This window comes from Fukomys damarensis, unplaced genomic scaffold (assembly GCF_012274545.1).
Source record: "Fukomys damarensis isolate Sample0158 unplaced genomic scaffold, DMR_v1.0_HiC HiC_scaffold_24, whole genome shotgun sequence".
Taxonomy (NCBI): domain Eukaryota; kingdom Metazoa; phylum Chordata; class Mammalia; order Rodentia; family Bathyergidae; genus Fukomys; species Fukomys damarensis.
In genome coordinates this window covers 29,227,216-29,250,893 of record NW_022900936.1, presented here as the reverse complement: position 1 = coordinate 29,250,893, position 23,678 = coordinate 29,227,216, and the positions used below count along the sequence as shown (strand labels likewise).

The 23,678-nt window shown below is 37.9% G+C and overlaps 1 protein-coding gene across 11 annotated transcripts in view; it reads left to right on the top strand.

Moving 5' to 3' along the window:
• Robo1 (roundabout guidance receptor 1) overlaps window positions 1-23,678 on the top strand; it is a 744,872-nt gene that overhangs the window by 680,435 nt on the left and 40,759 nt on the right. For 8 of the 11 annotated variants that reach the window (XM_033768167.1, XM_033768171.1, XM_033768166.1 and 5 more), the window contains 5 exons: window positions 3,376-3,547; window positions 9,350-9,547; window positions 13,520-13,546; window positions 14,961-15,003; window positions 21,530-21,684. In XM_033768167.1, the coding sequence (XP_033624058.1) occupies window positions 3,376-3,547; window positions 9,350-9,547; window positions 13,520-13,546; window positions 14,961-15,003; window positions 21,530-21,684 (595 nt within the window). The remainder of the gene's footprint in view (window positions 1-3,375; window positions 3,548-9,349; window positions 9,548-13,519; window positions 13,547-14,960; window positions 15,004-21,529; window positions 21,685-23,678) is intronic. The other 3 variants (XM_033768168.1, XM_010645689.2, XM_010645687.2) reach the window with 1 other exon arrangement.

The following is a 23,678-nucleotide window of genomic DNA, read 5'->3' as shown; positions in this document are numbered from 1 at the left end:
CTTCAGTATTGTATGGAACTGGCTGTGTACAGTCAAATGCAGTCAAAGGCATTTGCTTATGTTTGCATCTTTTAAATTTGACAACCTTAGAACTAGTTCAGAAGATTTATTTTTATGTGTATAAAAATTATTTTTTATAAACTTGGTTTCATGTTCAAAGGAGAATTTTGTGTCTTGGAAAAAATTGTATATTCATTTCTGTAATTTTGTGTACATCTTAAAATATGTACTGTATTATCAAGGAAATTAATCTTATAAGTAAGTCTGCAAAATTATTTTACCTGTGAAATAGTGAGCTGTTTTCAGTGAATACAGTCTTAACATGAATACATATAAGCAAATATTTTAAAGCATCCCAAGATGTGTCAATAACTGAGACATGAGATGTAAAGAGCGTGATTGAATTTACTATATTTAAGCTGTCTTATAAGAGCTTCTTAATAATCAGTGAGAAATGTATAATCGATATACTGGCGATACACTGGGTCAGGAAACTTCAAAACAACATAGATTTTATGTATATCTTTCCATCACATATGTAAACATACCGGATGCTAGAATTTTAACTCCAAAATGTATATTGTACACGATGATATCTACTTATGTGGTGCTCCTTTTTCTACTTATTAGTCAAATTATGTAATTTAAGCCTCATCTTCTATATCTGAGCATTTCAAATTGGGATTAAGGTAGGAAACTGAGATTTGGTAGGTAGTGAAATGTAAAACTACTGATTCAGAACTGAAATTGGGAGTGGACACACCTTAATGTGTATGTTTCACTATGAAATTGTGGTTAAAGCCAAACATGGTGTTGCAAGCCTATAATCAGCATTCAGGAAGCTGAAGCAGGAAGATCCTCACGAGTTCAAGGCCAGCCTGGGATGTACAGTGAGTTCAAGGGCAGCCTGCACTGCAAAGCGAGACCCTGCCTCAGAAAGAATCTGGGGATGGCAGGGGAAGGAGGGAGGAAGGGAGAGAAAGAAGGAAGACAGGAAGGCAGGGAGGAAGGAAAGGGAGCAGGTTAAGAAGCCAACACATCCACCTTCTCTTGCATAGGTCAGGGATTTTCAACTCTAGGCCAGCACCAGATGAACTGTAGAATGTTTTTCCAAATACACATGGATGCCCTCCACCCCCCGACTGAGTCAGTGGGCCTGCCACGGACCCTTGCACATGCATTTCAGTAAATCTCTCTGAGTGATTCTGATGTGCTTCTTCAGTTAAGGCCCAAAGGGCAAACCACAAATTTTTCTGAGCAGCAAATTAATTTGTACAATGACTAAATATACTAAGCTTATATTTTTGAAAGTCAACTTATTAAATTTGTATGTATTAATAGGGATAGACTTCCTAAAAGTACTTAAAATGTTTCCGTAAGTGCACTGTGGGTGTTGTATGGTATCTCGAATCCAATTTTGTAGAGTCAGTGAGTTGTTACAAAGTAAAAATGTCCATGGTCTTCAAGTGCATTCTCATGAGTTTCAAGGTTATTTCAACACTGGAGATGACAGGATGCTCTTTGTGCTCCAGTCCAGAGAAATAGACTGTTAGAGAAGACTTGTAAAGATTTAAAATGAGACGATGTCTCAGCTCTCAAGCGAAATTGTGTAATGTAGGCATTTTCCCCCTAAGAATCAAAACTCATTTCACTCTTCAGGAAATGCGAAAGGGTGGATTTCACTTAACTTCATGGTCAATTTAAAATAATAAAATGCCTTTCAGAACCTGATTGACTGGTACAAAATCAGTTTGTGGCTTCGGTTCAGCTGTGTAATGTAATTGGGGAGAAGTATCCACAAAGGAATCTTTATTTCCAAATGGTCAGATCCTGGTATAGTGTCTGACCATTTGCTGGTGTTATGTACCAAAACTATATTATAATAATATTAATTTTCAATGAAAAAATGAAAGGTTATTGACCCAGAGATAGAGGCCACTGATATTTTCAGATTAACTGAATCTAATTTCCTGTTGCAGTTTAGACAATGGTCTACTTGAAGCTAACTATCCCTCCATATTGCTATCATAAAGAATAGAGAGTATGGTTTCCCATCTTATGGATCATTCTCTTATGGAAACTGAGTCCAAATATTCTCATGCCCTGCCAAAGTCCTTTAATTCTGTGAAAGATCACTCTGTGATGCTCTTTTTTTGAAAATTTAAAACTTTTTTTTTTATTTAATTGAGCAACATATGTCCTGCTTTACTTCTTTACATTTTAAATAACAACAAAATACATACAAAACATGAGCCAGTCAAAGTCATCAAGTGCTAAATATGAGTAACTGGGATCACTCTGGTGTCTTGGCACGAATATGACGCCACGTCATGAGCTGATCTCTAACCCACATCCTGAGCACGGGAGCCCTGGAGAGCCACGGAGCGTGGGCCACTGGGAAAAGTGCAGCTTTCCCTTTGAGAGGCTCAAGACAATACAAACTACAACAGGACAAATAACAAAGTTGAAACTTTCCAACTTCTTCCAAATAGTTTCCTATCACAAATATCCCTTTCAAGGTTAGCAAGGTATAAAATAACTTTATAATTACAAGACTGATTTTCTTTCACATCAACTGTGTAGTTTTACTCTCTACGTTTTCATGTATATTATGAAAGATTAATTCCTGTTCCCATCTAAATATAAGATCAGATTGCCAGTTTCTCTCATTGATAGTAGTCCAGCATCATACCATAAAGATGAATAAAATTCTAGGTCCTTATTTCTGAATAAAGTTTTATTGTTAATAGCCATATATTTATAAAATATTTTATATTATTTTGAAGCTCTCCCTCCTTTTAAATCACTTGCTTCTTGGATTTTATGGAAATGAATTTGACAGTATTTGTGTCCCACAGAATGGAGGAGGTGTTAGATTAATACTCTTTACTCTCCTTTGTTTTATGATATGTGATCATCTTGCATTACACCTACAGTGTGGACATAGAATGATGAGAGATAGGGTGTTGTTGTTTAGCTGGATATGCACAGGTTTCTGCAAGTTATTTTTATTTTTGGCAGATTATTTCTTGTTTTTTTAAAAAGGAAGAATCCCCTAATGGTATGAAATAAGGTAGAGCCTTGTGGTGTATACTGAAGAGTATCTTCGAGCAAAAATTTGTAGGCTTGCCTTAAAAAAGTACTTTAATGGTGTCCAAGAAAGTTTTACGAGGTCTTGAAACTTCCCTTAGCACTAGTGTGTGGTGGAAGAATTTTCTCAGAGCAAAGTGTGGGAGGAATGACTTAGAACTTTCCCTGGTAGGTTTATAATAAATCCAAACTCTGTCCAGATGTAAGCCCCAACTAAGTCCGTGTTGAATTGTCCATCAATTTAGATCGTTCAACAGCTTGCATTTTGTTGTGTACCCCTTACAGGTTTGGTGTCTGGGCAATGAGACTCGGTACCATATAAACAAGACGGTAGATGGCTCCACCTTTTCCGTGGTCATTCCCTCACTGGTTCCTGGAATCCGCTACAGTGTGGAAGTGGCAGCCAGCACTGGGGCCGGACCTGGGGTGAAGAGTGAACCTCAGTTTATCCAGTTAGGTGAGTGTCCGTGCAGCTTCTGTGTGACAGGCGGTCCCTGCACTGCTTGTTCTGCTTGTTGCTGCTTGAGCCATTGTTGCAAGTTCAATAAAATATGTGATGTGTCATATAGCGGCAATAAGACACTAACATGTATCAGGGCTGATCGAAACATAACTTTATTTAAAACAAGGGTAGTTATAAGTGTAAGTACAGACATGCATTGTTTACCAATGGGGATATTATCTGAGAAACACGTTGTTGGCAGTTGGTCCTTGCGTGAACTTCAGAGTGAACTTTCACAGATTAGGACATCTGTGCTGTTATTAGGCAATAGAGTGATGGAACCACAGTCACATACGTGGTTCATTGTTGACCAGAACATTGACAGGTAGTGCACAACTGCACAACTAAACTTCAACTTATCCAAGCACACATGTTAAATATTTCACATAAAAGTTGTTAATATTGATTATAATCTTAATTTTATCCTATGGATTTTTTAAAACTCTTCAACAAACAGTATTAAATGACCACCAAGGATACTTCAGCAAATTAGGAAGACACAGGATGTAACCTCATGAAACTCATTTTTTGGTTTTACAAAAGGAAAAGCACCCTTCTATGCTAAACTTAAGCCAAGTGTTGAAAATTTCTAGCAATGCAAAAATTATGTTTACATTTACTGTCTATTTAAAATTGTAATCCAGCCGGGGATTTAGCCTAGTGGTTCGGCTGCCTGCCTTGCAAGTACAAGGACCCGAGTTCGATTCCTGGTACCAAATAAATAAATAAATAAATAAATAAAATTGTAATCCACTTTTCTTTCTCATTGAGTTTATTGGTACATTTTAGGTATACAGTACAGTTACACTCATCATTGGGATCTTGTACCTTTACATGACAGGTCCTGGTTCTCATTTTTTCCCCATACCAGCCCAATTGCCCATCAGTTGGTGACTGGATAAAGAAGATGTGGTTTTTCTATAAAATGAAGTACTACTCAGCCATAAATAATGAGAAACTAGAGTCACTCATAGGAAAATGGATTCTCATTGAGGCCATACTCATAAGTGAAATAAATAATACACACATGTATAAATACTGAATGCTTTATCTGGTGTGAAAAACTAAAAGTGTAATCCTCTTTATAAGAAAGATAAATGGAGATGTTAAAGACCATGTTTATATAATAATTACTTGGAAAGTTAAATACAATTTGCAGCTGAAAATGTTAGATGAATGTTTTAAAAACCTAACGTAGAAGCATTCATGACTCCAATTCACTACAGGCGATGCAGTACGAACATGATGCACAAATCAATGTGTGATTTCTAGCAAGACCTAAAACAAAGAAAACAGCAGCAAAATGCTACTGTTACTAAAAAGTGGTGAGATAAGGTCAGATTTAAGACAGGACATCTGAATTCAAAGGTGCTGAGAAGTCCACAAGGAACTGTGTGTCTGTATGTTACAAACAAAATTGTAAGCTCAGCATACTTTATGTCAGATGCTAAATGAGGGTATACAAACAAGGACATAGCTATCCTTACATTTCACAAAGGAGCACATACTAACTTTGCATGGCAATAATATAAATGACATTCTACAATTAATTAAAAATTAAGAAACGTTTATCTTTGATTAACTTTGTTGCAGCACATAAAGAACTAAACAGGGCTTTTGAAAATACTGTTGCTATCCCAGTGTTAAGACACTAACATATACAATGGCTGATAGAAACATAAGATATATGTTTAAATTTAAAAAATGCTTATGACAATAAAAGACATTGCCATTAGTCCTCCTCAAAATACTTGCCTTTGCTTTGAACACACATATCCCTTTGTAGTTGCCATTTCTTAAGCCATCCTGGAAGTCTTCTTATTTTTATGAGGTGTTATCAAAAGTGTGGTGAATGCTGCCACCACACCCACCCCATGGAAAGACTGGCTAATAAAAGCATTACCATGTCCTCATCGACCTTATTCACTGAGTTTGGAACCGTGTGACCTCTGAACTCTTCCCCAAGGTCAAAATGACCATGAGGGGTAAACATTTAGAATTGGCTTAGGACATGGAGGCACCCAGGACCACACAGCCAAGGATACTCATGAAGAGGAACTTCCAGGAATGCTTCAGAAAGTGGCAAGAATGTTGGTGTAAGAGCGTTCAAAGTGAGGAGGAAGATTTTGAGGGAGATTACCAGCAATGAATACTGTAATAATTAAAAAAAAATAACATCCACTGTAGTTTGTTTGTTTGTTTTTTTCTAATCATACCTTGTATACTTGAGAAATTTTTGTGGTATAACCCAATAAAAGTTTGATATCGGGTAGAACTTTGTTCCATGTAGGCATCGGCTTAATTTCCTTAGCTTTGGCTTCCAAGGCGGACGGACTTCTGCTTGGGAGCATCTGAGTGAGTGGTGAGGATCTGGGACTGTGCCCACTGAGACTCCAACTTGCCAAGTGGGGAACAAAGCCCATGGTTGGGGGCTGCTCCCTCACAAATCTGTGTTATGACAGACCTACTCAGGCTTTTCATGAGGAGTTTTCGGACTGTCCCAGCCATGGGCCAGAGTCTGATGTTTGAACTTAGCTTTTTCATTTAGCACATTGTAAAGAAAAGATTGCATACACAGCTTTTAAACCAAAATAGCTTTGTGGTTTATTTCAAACAATGCAAGAAATGATACAAATAATGACTTGATGCATCTGTTCTGATAGTATATAAGATATAATGGAAATAGTTATATTGAGGAAATAATTGGTATTCAAATATTTTCTACTTTTGTGAAATGTCAGTATTACTTGATTAAAGTCGAGATTATGAACAACAGTATGATGATGCCATTTCCCATTGTTGATGTTTTTCCCTGTTTTTACAATGTATGATTTTTACCCCTTGTTTTTGCATGATGAACCTGGAAAAGGGCCATCTGTAATTTTATTATTTAAGATTTAAATCATGGGATTTAAGGGTCAAATTGGTTTTCTTGCAATCATAAATATGTTCCAGTTCTCCATATCTCAATGCAGCCTCAGCTGCGGCGAGACAAAGCCCCAGATACGGAGTGGCCGTTGTAATTCATTAGTCACACTGCACTTTATTCTGTTAAGCCCATATGGTCTCTTGCATGGAACCTCTCTTGGCTGTTTCCATAAAATCTGAAGCTACTCAACTTAACCTTGTGCAAATAGCCATGAAATTTATAAACCTAGCAGATACAAAGGGTGTATTAGGAATAAAAAGAATAGGTCTGCCTGGTGAACTTTCAGAGGATGGAGTGCTTTTAGGATAACCAGAGATAAAAGGGTCTGGAACATGAAATAAAACTTCCAGTCAACAAACATTTGAAGGCAGGTGATTGCTCGTGAAAATAGGTTTTTCAGACTTGACCTTCCATAGAATAAATTTTGGAATTCTGTTAAGAAAAAAACCAAAAAGCAGTGGCTCCCCCTGTCCACACGTACAACGTGAGAAGGAATTACACTTCTTGTTGAAAGGGGCACTGTGTTCTTAAAGGCTCTTTCGGGTCACCATCAGAGACTGCTTAGTTTTCCTGCCAAATGTCTTATTAAGATGCAATATCACTTCACAAGAAAAATAACTTGTAGAGGGTGTTTTTCTTTTTTAAGAAGTATTGTTCATATAGAAGGAGTTTTACTATTTTTTTCTGGGAAACTTATTACTGGACTGGAAAATATTTCTTTTTGTAAAGCAGATTGTATTCGCGAAATTGCAGTTCTCTTTAGTTTGGTCGGTGGTCTGTGTCTGCAGAGTTGTTCTAAAATCTGGCCCTGCTCTGATGGCGATCAGAGGAATTGGTTGTGGATGCTCACACACTGTGCCCTTCATGCCTAAGTATCAACAGTGTGACAGGTTTCCCTTCCGCAAGAAGCTTATTTAGACTGACAGATGCCCTGTGGCTTTTGTCTGACCTGCTGACGCGGCCTCTCTGTAGGAAAGCCTTGGCCAGAAGGAGAGCTGGGGCCAGCTGTGTTGATCAGTTAAGATCCAGAAGAGGCAATGTTCTCAGAATCTGTGAGATGAGAGAGGCACAGATTCATGAAAGAAGAGAAATGAGACTAGGGCTGGCCAGAGGCCACAGAAACAAAGCATTTAACCTGCAGGCAGGAGCTAGAGATGGAGAAGACTTGCGGGCTGAGGTCTTAGTGTTCTGGGAGTCGCCAAGGAGCTTTCCTATGGGGAGTGCTGGTTGTTCTTAGAAAAAACAAGCATGGGTTGGGCAGTGCCCTGTGTGATTAAGAGTCAGTGTCACATGTCGGGGTGAGTCTGAGAGGTTGTGTCTCTATGTCCCTCAGGGTAGTAACTGTATGAGGCAGGCATCTGTCCTTACCACGCTGAAGAACCAGGAGGAAGCAGAGAGGTGGAAACTTTCAAGGGTCACTAAATCCTTCTTCTGGTGTTAGAAAGTAAAACAGATGCAAAAGGGATGGTGCACCGATATGAGATTATAAAAATACGGTAAAGTGTATCCTCTAGTCAAATGATTTAAGACTTGCAAGAAAGTACGAATACTAAAGAAATGGATGAAACACCTTTGTGTTTCACTTGGTGTTGTAAGGGAAGAACATTGCCTCTGGCAATTCTACCTATTGGAAAAAATTGGGGTTGGCATAAAACTCAGGGCCAACAAAATGGGATATTGCTTTGATAGCAGAGCAAAGGCCCCCAGTTTTCTACAAAAACTATGTTAACTGCTCTGTGTGAGCTGATACAATGACGGGTTTGAAAAATATCTTAGTAGGCTTAAGACATAAATGTAAAATAAGTAAATTTTATTAGTCAGATAGTCTATCAATTTTTAATTCTTGAATCAAAATGTCTAACATTAAATAGAAGTCTTTTTGCCTATTCATAACACTTGATAATTCTTTTACATTTTTAATGTTCTTTTCTTATAGCTATTTCTGGGCATGGTTATTATTTTAAAAGAAAAATTAGTCATAGTTCTTTCAGGGATAATGTCTTAATTTTTCATTGTGTTTTAGTGAATCTCAGTTTTATAGGATTTTCTGAACATGGGTGCAAAAAAGTCTTTTGAAGACAGTCAAGGATTTTGTAGTGTAATCTTGGGCAGAGGATACACACATAGAGAGTGTATATCCACCTTTTAGAGGAAACAGTTTTAGTTGAAGCTTCCTATAGAAGTGTAGAAGTGTGAGAAACTGTATATCTTTTCTATATATCATTTAATCCTTCTTATTTATTTGTATAATCACATGAAAGTGTTTCTTTCTCTGGTGTCACTTTTTTATATTTGTGTCAGCAATGTTGTGAGAAATTTTATCTAAGCAGAAACCTTCAGAGTTTTCTGAAATAGAGAGAAATGGTACCATTGTTTTTATTGTCTCACAGAATTATGTCATACATGTTTTGAATTAAAATAAACACTTTGTTCTAAAGTTAACAATTTATTTTATAAATTTTAAAATAATTGTAAATCTCATGGGCATTTTTACTTCAGAAGGATGGGTTAAAAACAAATGTAAACTCACCAGGCGTGGTGGCACAGGCCTGTAATTTCCAGCACTTGGAGGCTAAGGCAGGAGGAGCACCATGAATTCCAGGCCACCCTGGACTACACAGTGAAGTTCAAGGCCAGCCTGAAATGCATAGTGGTACCCTGTCTCGGGGAAAAGAAAATAGAAAGAAAAGAAAAGAAAAAATGATTTATAAAACAGATCATTGTTCAAAACTTAACAAAATAAATTGACAGCTATCATATATCACATATGTATGCTTACCTGATCATGTTGAGTATGTCACCGAATTAATCAGAAGATGGTATTGCAGATTCTCATGGAAATCCCGTGTCCCCGGAGGACCAAGTCAGCCTTGCTCAGCAAATCTCCGATGTGGTGAAGCAGCCGGCCTTCATCGCGGGCATCGGCGCGGCCTGCTGGATCATCCTCATGGTCTTCAGCATCTGGCTGTATCGGCACAGGAAGAAGAGGAACGGCCTCACGAGCTCTTACGCGGGCATCAGAAAAGGTGTTACCTTTACGCTTTTCACACTTCAATGTACTTGTGAAATGCTAGCCTTTAAACTTTGACTCCACCTTATTCATGAGTATACATATCCCACATTTAATAATTTTAATACATCGGATTCTTGGCAGTGCTATTGTTTCCTTGAGGCAGCTATGTGTTGACTTCTCCGTGGAGCATCACAACGGATAGAGGTCACTGGTTTCTTGGGACTCAGCTCCTTTAAAATGTGTTTTATCAGTATAGGTTGAGACTTGGCTGTTATTCCATTACCTGATTCTCTTCGACAGTTTTTTTATTGCTTAGTCTTCTGGAGGAAAATTGGTGATCTCGTTGTCACAGGAGTGATACATTCTTTAAACTTATGCAGTGTTAAGGGAGGTGTTATTGCACTTTGTGAAACACCTGAGAGGATACTGCCTTTTGATTATGTATAAAATTTGTCTTTTCTTAGTAAATATGAACGCATGACTCAGTGGTATGTCTTAGTTAAGAGATAGAAGAGGGTCGATGCATTTTTATTCTTAGACTTAAAGTTACAGAGTTGAATATCTGCATACTGGTAATTAATGATAATGATTGTATGATCACATTACAGATGTCTCTACAATTTTACTATTTTGCTATAACTTATGATTTTAAGATGGAGTCAATCTGCCGAGGTACCTTTGCGACATAGCCTCAAACGCTATTGATCATAGATTTACGCTCTATGTTAGCCGAGATTTTTAGCACAAGTTAAGGAAAACTCCACGTACACATAGATCCATCAACTCTGGAACTCGATCTGGGAGAAGGATAAGGTAGTTGCTAGTCCCATGTTTCAGGCCACAGTCCCTTGAATGTCTGTAGTCTAATAAAATTATGCATAGTGTTTCTTTTCCCCCTAAAAACTGCTATGGATTTGATGGCAATTTATACACTCGCCCTAGATACAAGTCCATCCTTCTTTCTCATGGAGAGGTTTTGCTTGGCTGCAAAACAAATTAAAAGAAAATTCTCTCGCAAACAACTTGTCTACATAGTTCCTAAGTGAAGATTTCCTAGATATTTTAATCAGGTCTTTTCTCTGATTAATTATATGGTTAGATGAGAATTTTTAGTGCTAGGTAAAGCTTGAATGTTCTTACACATTTCAAAAAATACACTGGGTCAACAATCCAAATCGTTGTGCTCTCAGTTACAAGAAGCCTTGGGAAAAAAAGAGCCAACACAGACTGACCACCGGTGCCATAAAATAAATCCCTGTGTTTTCTGTCTGGCTCAGCCTCTCAGTCCTTGTGTGCACAGACTTCCCATGGCACTATCATCCCAGAAGATGTTTTTTCCAGATATGTGTCCTATCCAGAGGGAAAGCAAAATGTCCATTTCCCTGTCTGTGAAAAGGAAAATGGGGGCTCACGGGGTACGGCAGTGGGGGTGCTGCCCACTGTGTGCACAGGGCAGGCTCGTGTCGCCCGTGTGTCACGACACCGAGCCTTTCCCTCCGCTTCAGCGCAGAGGAGAGGTTTGTGCGTGTCTGTGTGTGGTGGGGTGGAGGGAATGGGGACCAGGCAGGGTACTGGAGGAACTATGCTTTGAAATCGGATTTGAATGAGGAAAAGCAGCTAATTAACATATAGATGTGGAGTCTCTTGGATTTTTTTGGTCAAAAGAGCTCCAAGACCCACTCCACTTTATAAGCAGCCAGGCGGTGTTTCATATGAGGATGAGTGTCAGAGCTGTGCATTGCAGCAGTTTAGTTCTGTACGTTGTCGGAAATGTTAATTTCGGAAATGTTCCTTGTCTTCTACTAATGACCTCTGAGCATGCTGACAAATGCCTATGTGATCCTTCTGCAGAATCTATTAAACTAATGACATTGCCTTTTCGGCCAGCTTCTGTTTAAGCAGAAATCCTAGAGCATAATTACAAATGTAATGTGACGGGCACTTCATTCCACTTTCCTTATTTGTCCTACTGACACTTTTTCATAGTTCTATTTCTACATAATTTTTCTAAAAGTGCATTTTGAGATCTCAAATTTTGTGTTTCAAAAACAATGCCAGTAATTTAGCAAAATAGAAAGTGAAGTATTTTAAAGAAATAAGCGAAAAGAGCCTGTTGACCTATAGATAGGAAGACAGAGTATGACTTTGGGGACAAATGAACATTTTTGCCACTCTCGTCGACGTTCGTCTTTCCGTGTGACACTTGCCGGACCCTACACCCCCGGTCCACGCACAGGGCACACTGTCCCTGAGCACACAGAAAGCATGATATATTATTGCAGGGTTTGAGAATTAAGTTGTTCTTCGGTGTGCCAGCAGTGACAACTTCCGTTAGTTCTGACCTTTTTTCATCTCTAGTTCCTCAAATTGGGAGTAGCATTTAGCTCGAAGAAGTAATGACAAGGACCATTCCTATTTCTCCTTGTCCTTGTGATTGCCAATTAATGTTCAGGCACTCTGTTCTTTCTTGAATAGCTTTAGGTTTCAAATGTACTCCTTTTTTTTTGAAGACATTACTAAGGTTCTGAATTTTTGAATGTAGCTAATTACATTGAATCTCTGAAAAGACCTAAATGAAACACACACACACACACACACACACACACACACACACACACACATGCACACACACACTAGAAATCTTTAGACTACTGCAAACGAAGGCCAGTATACAAATTGGGTGTAGCCTTGAGGATTTTGTTGTTCTTCTCGTATGCTCAGAGACAGACTGGTTTGGTAAGAGGTGACAGTTGAAGGGGTGTTACAAGGTTCTACTTTCCACTCCCAAAAGCTCTGATCCTAAAATACATTCCTTATCAAGGTTCACATGAAAAATGCATTTTGAGGAGCTCTTTTAGACTTGATAAGTAGTCAATAGTCCAGTTTGTTTTTCCTGAGTATTTTTTTAAAGCAAGTTTTCATCTTAAAAGGAGTGATGTAGATTTCCTTGCTTTCTTTAGCAAGGCAGCATTTACTTTAAATTAATGGGAAGAGATTGGAAAATAAGTCGGTCTCCTCCCTCTATGAAATGGCATGGAAATTTCTGTGGTGTCATCCCACACTTGGAACGGGAGCAGCTAGGAAAAGCGGGGGAGGCCAAGCTGCTACTTCTGAGGTCTGCAGTTCAATTTCAGGCATTATTGATTAGATTAAGATTTATAACTGCAGAGTGAAGGTTCTCAGAGGGGAGTTATTGTTCTGTTGTTTAGCTTCCAGCATAGCATTAAAAAATGTTCAGCCTACTCCTAGAAAGCCCCTGACTGTAAACAGTGCCAGAGGAATTAAAGTTGAAAACACCACATTTTTTTGGTCTTTTCACAAATTTTTATGAGGATAAAAATGTAGGGCTCTGCTGTTTTTATGAGATTCAGGTGTCTCTTGTCAGGGAAACAGTTTGACTTTGTGATTCTCTTTGTTTCAGTGTTGCTCTTTCCTTTCTTCCCTCTTCCCTGGACACTCTGTCCATCCTTCTTTCCTTCCTCTCCTTCTCTTCTTTTTCCTCCTCCCTTCCAATAATGAATACTTATGTGCATCTATTAGTCCATTTAATAAGCGTTTACTTTCAGATGTCTAGAGAAGGTTCCAGCAAAACCCTGATCATACTTGTTTAAGAATCCATCACCCAGTGTTTGGAAATGATTAATATTGGAGGATTCCTGTTTGTACTGAAGCTGTGAGCTAAATCTCTGTTACTAAATGCAGGGTCATTCACAGGCTAACCCAGACAGTTCCCCTCCCAAGTGGACTAGAATGTCAGACACTTCAAAATGGTACCTGTAGAGACATGCTTTTTTTTTTTCTTTTTTTTTTTTTTTTCTTTTTACCTCAGATTTGGTTTTATTCATGTATCAGAGTGTCAGACCTACTGGCTTGGTTATTTACATTTGTTTTATGTTCAGCTGTCTGCTTGATTTATACTAATGTGATATGTTCCCTTTCTCTCTTCAGCTTAATAACTGGTTTGTATTTTGTTTTGATTTTCCAGTCCCGTCCTTTACCTTCACACCAACAGGTATATATTTGCACTTACCCTCGTCCCTTCTTTTGTTAGTTTGGCATGTGTTATATGATTGTGTTTCTGGTTTTATTTCAATTTCAGCAGTCACTTTGGGGAAAGAACTTAAGTGCAATACAATCCTTCACTTACTTCTGCCAGGCATGCATTTGAAGTAGAAATGGTTGGCATAGCTGTTCACCTGCTCAGTACGGTTATTCATTCTGCACTGCACACTGCATCGTAGCCTTGTTTGCATGTTTCCCATTAAATAGACACACTGCCTCTACTCTGGGCCTGATCTAACATGCTAATCATCTTTGGGTTATTGCCTACTTGGCCTTGCACTCTGCCCCTTAACATAAACTTTCAGAGTTTTGAACAACAAAAACAATTTCTTTCCCTTGTAATTCTGTCCATAGAATTGATATTCTTAAAGGTAGCCAAAATATCCAGCATATGTGATAGATAAAAGTTTATTTTTCCCAAGTAAGAATCCTCACATTCTGGTCTGTTCAGTTCCTGTCAACGTGGGTCTCCTCTTTGCACAGGACCTCCAGTCAAATGCATACCTGTAGTCATACCCGTCGGTTTTCATCCAGTTATTGGAATCATGGGAACAGTTATCTCAACCTAACAGACTCCCGATTTGGAGTTTCTCTAAGTAGCAGAATTTGGCAGCTTCTAAAAACACATTTCTTTTTGGAAAATATGTATTTACAGAAACGCTAATCTTCTTAACCCCTTGCCTAACTATGTGCAAATCTTTTTTTTGTTGTCATGTTATGCCTATAATTTTATATCCAAAATGTATTAAACCAAGAATGTTTTCAAAAACATCAAAATATATTTCCGTTATGTATACATGTCTGATGGAAATATAATGAGAAAAGATTTCTACCAGCCACAATAAAGAAATAGGTTACATTAATTGATAGTCACTTCATGGCATAAATCTTGTGTGGGCAAAGAAGGTTTATTTTAATATTTGTCTTTGTTTTACTGGTCTATATTCTAGGAAAATAGGCTAGTGTATTTTTTCTGAATTTAAGATTATATACACAGAATCATGAAATTATATGATTTAGTAAGAAATTAAAATAGAAATTCATGAGAATACGAATGTAGAAATATATACTAGTTACAGTAAGCAAGCGTGTACTAGTGTATTTCAGTTTTACTTTTGCTTTTCTCAACTTCCTTGGAACACTAAATAAGAGTGATGTATGTTCTAATTTCTTAAAAAGTCTTTTTAAAAATTGCAGTTGAATAAGAAATCAGCTACGACCTGTAGTAATTTTTGCACTGCTTTTACCTAACTAGACAAGGAAAAAGAATTCCATTCTAGAAAGATGCTCATGAATGCAATGGCTTTTGATATGTAAACGTGTCTGCTAATTCTTCCTCTTTTTTTTTTTCTATAACATTCTAGTAACTTATCAGAGAGGAGGCGAAGCTGTGAGCAGTGGAGGGAGGTAATTATCTTGCTTGTTTTGTAGATCCTAAGGGGAATACCAACCATTTCTTCTTGTCTTCCTCCGTGATACCACTTTCACTGCTTAAAAGGTTTAACTTAAATGTGAAATTTGTTCAGTGCTTTGGAAACACTCCATTCAGCGGCTCTGTAGAAGGAAGCTATTTACACACAAATGCAGTTGATAGAAGCCGTTGCATCCTGACCACTAACCACACGAGGGCGTACTTTAACCAAGAAAAACTGGTTTGCTGATTTAGCAGATGATTAAAAGGAGTTAAAGTGATTAAACTGTGGCATTTATGAAAATTAAGAAATATAGCTGGTTAACAGATATTATCAAAGAAAAATTGTTCATTTGAAAACATGCTGAACACAGCAGTTGCTCATAAGTTGTAGGTTATGTTTGTTTATTCTTGTTACGACTTCTGCGTAGTTGGCATCTCCATGTGTAGGGAAGTATGTTGAAATAGAAGGAATCTAGGTAGCTTGTTAACAAAGAGCTCTTACCCCTCTAATTAAAAGGATCCTCAATCTTATATTTATGATTTTTTTGTTAATTATTATTCAGTGAACTTTAATATATTCACAGAGAAATCACAGATTGATGTGACAGGAGGCTTTAAAGGGGCTGAAAAGGAGGTATAAATTACACGAGGCACAATCCAGGATTTTCCACCATTGGGTGACTTTTTTTTTAAGACTAGTAGCATCAAGATGTAAGAAAATAATGCTCCACACAAAACCATTTAATATTTCAAGTTCAATGAAGTTATTGAGTGCCCTTCTTTGTACAGTTGGATAATATGGTTAGCTATTGCACATGAGTGTGATATCCCTGGGTCCAAGGAATCTGCAATCCGGTAAGGAAAATATTACACTTAATACATAACAAAGAGGGGTTTTTTTTTTTATCAAAGAGGAATCCTGAACACCTTTAGCCAATTCTGTGCAAATGTGGCTGTAAGCATAAATCTTTTCCTTTCTGGCTACTGCTAACTTCGTGTTTTCAAACCCATAAAAAAGCCTACCACTGAAAGACTCCAAACTATGCAGGTCTTCACAAGAAATAAATCCACTTGATGTAGAAATTAAACCTGCACATGGTTTCACATGCAGGGGAATTCCATGTAAGTCACAGCCCAGACATTCACAAAAGAGCCGCTGGCATAAAAACATTTTCTCAAGGGTAAATCTGGAATGCTTGATTATTTAACCACTATTTTATGTGTCTTATTCATAACTGCAGACTTCAGTTTTTTTGGCACTAGCCTACTACGCAGGCACACACGCGCGCGTGTGCGTACACACACACACACACACACACACACACACACACACACACACACACACGATGTAAGCCCAGGAACTTCTCTAAAGAATTTACTACCTAGCGAGCCCAGATCACCACATAAGAAACCATGGCAGAGGGACGTTGGTAGCAAATCTCAGCAGGAATTCCTCCAGCAGGAATGAAACCTTGCAAATTTCCTGAACTATCTATTTGGAAAGCTCGCTAACAATGAGGACATAGTCTTTTCTAGTTTTTTTTTTTTTTTTTTTTAAGAATCATGGTAGTGAACTTGATTTCTTTCAGTTACTAAATAGAAGTGATCACTTACACAGATAAAATCACAGAAGATACTGGGATGTTACAAAAGTAAGAGTTAAATAAAAATTTCATAGTGAGTGCTCAAGGTGACAGTTATTTACACAATCTTCATTATATTTATTCATTAAAGTAGTGAACACCTCTTATGTGGCAGGTGCTGTTCTCGCTGCTTGGAATGTATAAGTGAACACAATACATACAAATTTCTGCCTGTGTGGACCTTACATATAGTGAGAGAGCTGAAAGATGAATAATAGAGTTAATTATATAGATATCAGCTGTTTATAAGTATTGTGGATAAAGTCAATCAGGTTAAGAAAGACAAGAATGCATTAGCAAGAGGTGCATTCCTAGCCTTGTGTGAATGTGTGTGTGTCTGCGTGTCTGTGTGTGTGTGTGTGTGTGCACGCGTGCCTGCATAGTACCCATGATCAGTGGGTAAGGGAAGTATTAATGGTGACTAATAGTAACACTTGCTTGATTTTTCTCCTCCATTCCATCAAACCCTGGTTTCATTCATGTCTCTCAGGCTCTCTCGAGTCCTCTCTGGACCTGCCAAACTCTTTTGGTTAATGCCACCTATCCCACAGTCTTCTGGTCATGCTTGGTAACCTTCTGCACCCACCTCTGCATTTTGTGATCCTTCCTCCTACTCCCTTGACCGCCATTAGTATTGTTCCATTTCAAGCACTATTCCTCAGTTCCCAGTCCACAGCGGAAGCTCCTGGCTGTCCCCAACTTCATCTAGCTTTGTCAGCACTGCTTCCGGCAAATTCTCTGCCTAAATGAGCCAAAATAAGCTTCTGAAATGCATAGCCTATGAGGTGCATATCCTTCTGAAATGAAAATCCTATTTTCTGCAGGAAACACGATATTTAAAATATCAAGTCCAAACTTAACCTAGCTTATGAAGCCCCCAGAGTGTAAGGCTTTGCAAGTCAACTCGTCACCTCTGCATGCCATACCCCATGCTCTCTTTTGCCCTGTGCCAGCACTGCATCACCTATGTGTCTTCTCTGTATTGTACATTGCTTATTACAGTAACCCAAGAATGTCTTCCCACCCACGATCCCTGTCAGTTTATTGAATCACACCTGCTGTGCCTTCTATGAGATCTGTACTGTGAGCTACCACAGTCACATGCCTGATGTGCAGTAATGCACTCAATTTATTTCTATATCAAGGGTCTCCAAAATTATACCTATGGACCAAATCCAGCCTCTCCTCTATTTTTATAAATAAAGTTGTATGAGAATACAGACAGGCTGATTTGACCTACCACTGCTTTGAGCTCCACTGTATAGCACTACTTTTGAGCTCCAGTGCCAGAGTTGAGTAAGTACAATGGAAACCATGTGGACACAAAACCTTCAAGGGTTGTTATCTGGTCTTTTTCACAAAACCTTTGCCAATCCTTGGTGTTTATGATTGCTGCTGAAATAGAGTATGATATCTTGTATTACCGAAGACACATAATTTTTATCAATAAATTAATCTTTATAATGTAGTAAATATAATTTATTGATTGACATCAATAAATTCAATAATTTTCCGAACTACTGCCTTTTGAAAGATGTCATTAATGCAGAGGAATGAATGAGTTATTCATTCACTGAAGAAAGGAACATCAAAAGGAGTGAGTTCAGTCCTTGCAGATTTTTAAAAAATTGCTTTGGGCTGGATTTTTTCTCTAATAAAGAAAGGAGTTATCTAACACTTTAATCTAGTTGCCCCAATTGCAAATTTAGTTTTTCCCAGACAAGAAAGAACGGCAGCTGTGGTAAATGAAGAAACCTCTTCCCGCCTTGAAAAAGCGTGGAACGTGTGAGTTAGTCAAAGAGAGAGCCGGTTATGGAAATATTAAGAAGCTGTTCTTACTGATGTTGTTGCCTTCCCTCAAACTTTCCTCAAACTCTAGGCACCTTTTTCAAAAAACCGACTTACAATCCTAAGCATAGCAAGGCCAGGACAAAAGAGAGGAAACCTGAGAAAAGGAACGAGAGAGTCGGGCTAATCTGGGGGAGGCTTCCAACCGCACACGGCTCGTTGGGGAGATGAGAGAGCAGGGGAGCCCAGGCAGTCAGTGCTGCTCCCGAAAATATCGGCAGCTTTCTTCCCTCTCCTGGGTTTTAACACTAAGGTCTGTCCGTGAGAAAAGGATGCACTTGCACCCGAGAAACCCGTAATGTCAGGCCCTTCACCATTTTTCCCAACTCCTGGACACTGTAGTATTTTATTTTGTGGTTTAGCAGTTTTAACAGGTTTTCTTGGAATGACTGAATAGAATATGTAAAATAATAGAAGGGGAAGAATTGAAAATAATCACTGAATAATTATTAAAAGCAATAAACATATAACCCACATATGTATGCCTTTAATGGATGATAATATGATATAATTATATTCTATGATTTTCTTTTAAATTTTGAGACAGGGTCTCTTTAACTTGTCCAGGTGGGGGTTCGAACTTGCCATATTCTTGCCTCAGCCTGGCAGAGTGCTGGAGTTAGAGTTATGCGTCACCATGCCCAGCTGATATTAGTGATGTTTTACCCACATATTAACCACTGAAACCAGTATGTCTTGCTTCTGTTTCATATTTTATTGTTGTACAGTTAAAATGTCTGAGACCCATTAGGTAAGTTTGAATGTACAAAGGTAGTTTAAATAGATCCTAAAACACTTCCCAGATGAGCTCACCTTCCTGAAAGACCTCAGAAATACACACATGACCTTTGAAGACTCATTGTGGGACAGTTAACAGGGCTCACCTTCTCACTTAAATAATAAGCATTCCACATTCAAGTTTAACAGAGAACTAGGATGTAAGTTCTGAATCCTACTTCCTTACTGGAAATCACTCATCTATCTATGTGAGAAGTTCTCTAAGCTTGTGAGAATATGAATCCATATGCTGTACAAGTGGTTTTGGAGGGAATCGTAGCATAAAATATTGTCTGTTCCCTTTGAAACATGTAAGTCAGACTGGAACATTTCCACTCGACCTGTACTTCCAACATAGTATAACATCTCTATGATGTCAAGTACAGGTGTTTTAATTTTAATAACTTCAACAGTGAAAACATTTCTGACTTAAATTCAGGAGAGAATAAAATAGGAAAACTAAAGATCACTCGGTGTAGCATTCCCGTAACTAACTTCTTTTTCAGAGACTCCAGTTAGCAGTGGCACAGCTTGCATTTCAGTGTTGAACATTTCAGCAGTTCAGCAACATTGCTCTGCAAAGCATGTTTTTATCAACACATTTAATAGTACAGCCAGTTGGCTCAGTTTTAACAGCTTATCCTGAATTTGAGGACTTCAGGCATTGTCTCCACCTTCCCTATTCTTAAGAGTGTTTGAGAGCTTCAGAAAGTTTCCACAGGCCCCAGTATGATGCTTCTAGCATCTGAGCTCACAGTGTGGACTCTGGGGCTGCTGCTCCTGTCAGAATCCCAGCTCTACCACTTACGAACCTTTTTCAAACCCATTAAAACTTAAGGAAGAAAATTATTCTGCTACTGAATCTGTTAAGGCATCATGATGTTAATTACTAATGTATTCACTGTCTCTTCACATATAAAATGGAGTAGGATTGTGCACAGGTCTCTGCACATTCTGGGCTTCTCGCCTGTAAAATTTGTATAACAGTCTCACTCTGGTAAACTGTGATGATTAAATGAGCTAATACATGTAAAGAACTCAGAACAACACCTTACACATGGTAAACAAAGAATAAATATTTATTTTAACCACATACATACCCATATGGATGTAGAGACATAAAATATAAATCCATATTCTTTACTTGAATTGAACTATTACTCAGATAACTGTCCTTTGCATAATAAGTTTCCTCCGTTGATTACTTATGTAGTCATACACAGAAGAGGCACCAGAGAGGGAATTGGCAGGTTCTTGCTTCCCAGGTAAATGGGAAGCATGGTTATTGCACTTTAACAAAGAAAATGAAACCCAGAACAAAATTTCTGTGTCGTCTGTAGTGCCAGTCTGTTAATTGTGGCTGGGACAGCACATCATACATCATCACCTTTTTTGCTGAACTATCACGTGGAGTCAGTGTTAGAAAAGGACATGAAGAATGCCATTCTTGGACTCCAGATTGAGTCCCTGGCGCTGGTGGTCCAGGGCTCCCATTAATAACTACCGATCCACTTTGCCTCCCCAACACACAGTGGAAGAGGATTAACATCTGTTGTGCCAAAAACAAAATGAATGCTAATATTTCTTTTAGTTGACATCTTTGTTTTACCGGATTTCATTCAGTAGCTTTCCTTTGTTTATGTAGGGACTTACAGCGTTTTATATTGTCACTGAAAGGAAACGTTGGCAAGCTCACAGAAGTATGCACTGAAACACTGATGTGGCTCTGTGCAGTCTCAGAGCACCCAAACTCACTGTTTCTGAAATATGATTTTTGAAGAAAAATATGTAAATGTCCCTCATACGACGGTTCCACTACCTCAGTAAATGAGTGGTGTGTTTTTTGAGTTGCCAGAAGAGTTGCAATTCGTGGGTTAAAAACATAAAAATGCAAATGGCTTTAACTAGAGGATTTCTGAAGGTACTAAAAGAATAAAAAATAAATGTACTCAAATTTTCAGAGTCCATGTTTGAGTTTTAATCACTATAACTAATAGCAGAGTCGAACATTGCAAACAATAAAACATTTTAAAGTCTGAAGCACAACTCGACCAGATTACAGATTTATGGCTGTGTGCACTGTGTACCCCAGAACACTGTGCCCCAGTAGCCTGTGTGTCAATGAAAGGAAAAGCATTCAGCGTCGCCCACCAAATTATTGTGAGAGTAGTGAAGTGTTTGTCAGAATGACAAATAGGAAATATTGTTTTCTGTTCATATCATATTTGCTTTCTGTATTTTTCCCCTTTAGGCCAGGACTTCTCAACATTAGCGAGCCTGCTGCACAGCCCTGGCTGGCAGACACATGGCCCAATACTGGCAACAATCACAACGACTGCTCCGTCAACTGCTGCACGGCCGGCAATGGGAACAGCGACAGCAACCTGACAACTTACAGTCGCCCAGGTTAGTGACACAAAGAAAGCTGGATCTGTAATTAGCTTTACAGGAAGTTAGGTCGAGGAGCTAAGTCTCCTTTCCCTCCATCTGTGTGGGAAAGGAAACATCTATCAACATTTTCATGAAATGTTAAATATTGTGTGACACACTTACCTGATTCAGGGATTTTCTTTATCCCTGAAAACCCACATTTCATCTTACAGCAAGAAAATCTTCTTAGAGAATACAAAATACAAATTCTAGGATAGCAAAGAAGGAAGAATAAAATCACATAAAACTGTTTTTGTAATGTTTATGCAATATACAATATAATTTAAATTATATTTGTTTAATTGCAATATTTCTTTTCATGATTTGAAGAATAATATAGTTCAAAAGATCAATAAGTCCATAGTTAGAACAAATAAAATTCTTTAATAGCAATAACAGCAACAGTAGTACAATAGTAGTAAAAATTTAGGGCCTGGGATTTAGTTCAGGGGTGCTAACACAAGGTCCCAAGTTTGATCCCCGGTACCAAAAACAACAACAAAAAAGTAATAAAATTTTTAAATAACTAAAATTTTAAATCAGATATGATACAGAAGCAAACTCTGAAGACAGAGACACTTAGGTATTTTTCAGCATTGTATATGTATATTGCCTGTTGTATATTTTGGTTGAGAAATTGGGATAAATAAATACTTTGCTAGATTTTCACTCACAAAACATGACAGTAAAACAAATAGACATGAATTTTGCAATATTTAAAGGAAGAAACTGGCAAGCAGCTTCGCACAAAAAGATCCCAATAATCACGATATAGGAAACATTAAATACGTAATTGCGAAGAATCGGTGAATGACTAGGTAAATAAAGTAGCCAGGAGGATTAAGGGAAAGGGAATAAGATGATATATAAGTAGAGATGAAATAAAGCATAAAAATATAAATCATACAGCATTCTGTATGTCTCCTTTTAAGACAATGCTGAGAGTCCACTCACTAATGTGGATGTAACTATCTTTACGGCAAATCCTCTGCATCCAGAGTCCATGTCTAGTTCTCTAAACAGATTGCTGTGTAAAGATGGATAAAAGACTGCACTAAGTCCTCCAGGAGAGAAGAAGTGGTAGTAGCCATTTAAATTAATATGTAGATCTGTATTGTCTAACGTGGTAGACCCTGGCCACAAGGGCCATTTAAATCAAGTTAATTAAATAAAATACAATTGATAATTCTATTGTTTCTTCACAGTGATCACATTTCAAGACCTGGGTAGTCACGTGTGGCCAGTGGCTGAGATGTCTGTAGGGTAAAGACTTATTGAACAACACTCATACAGAAATGAGCATATTGCCTTTATCATATTTTCTAACCACAATTAAACAAAACTAGAAATTAGAAGTGAAAATTACTAAATAGACCAGGTAACTAAAAAATCTGTATGCTCTGATCATGAATAGTTAAAATGCAGATTAGTGTGTTTCTACAGGATAGAGAACTTGCAAAGGTTTCTTAATATCATGTTTACATCTTTTTGGGGGGAACCTGGGATTAAACTCAGGACCTTGTGCTTCTGAGGTAGGTGATAGAACCACTGAGCTAAATCTCTGACCCTCATGTTTACAACTTTACTAGCAACCATATCAATTTATCTTTTTTGGTTTTTTTTTTGGTATGGGGGAATTGAACTCAGGTCCTTGTACTTGTGAGGCAGGTGGTGAAACCACTAAGCTAAATTCCTGGGCTTTAATTTGTCATTTTTAACATATCCAGTTGAGAAACAGTTCTCAAGGAGACCTGTAAGTATTGGTCCCATGTTTGAATCACATCAATGAAATAATTTTTTTATGCAGGGGATTTAGCTCAGTGGTTCCACCACCTGCCTCACAAGTGGAAGATCCCAAGTTTGATCCCCCATACCAAAAACAATAATAATAATAATGATGATGATGATGATGATAATAGCTACAATTTTTATAATTAAATATTTATATTTTAAAATGTCTTAACTTCAAA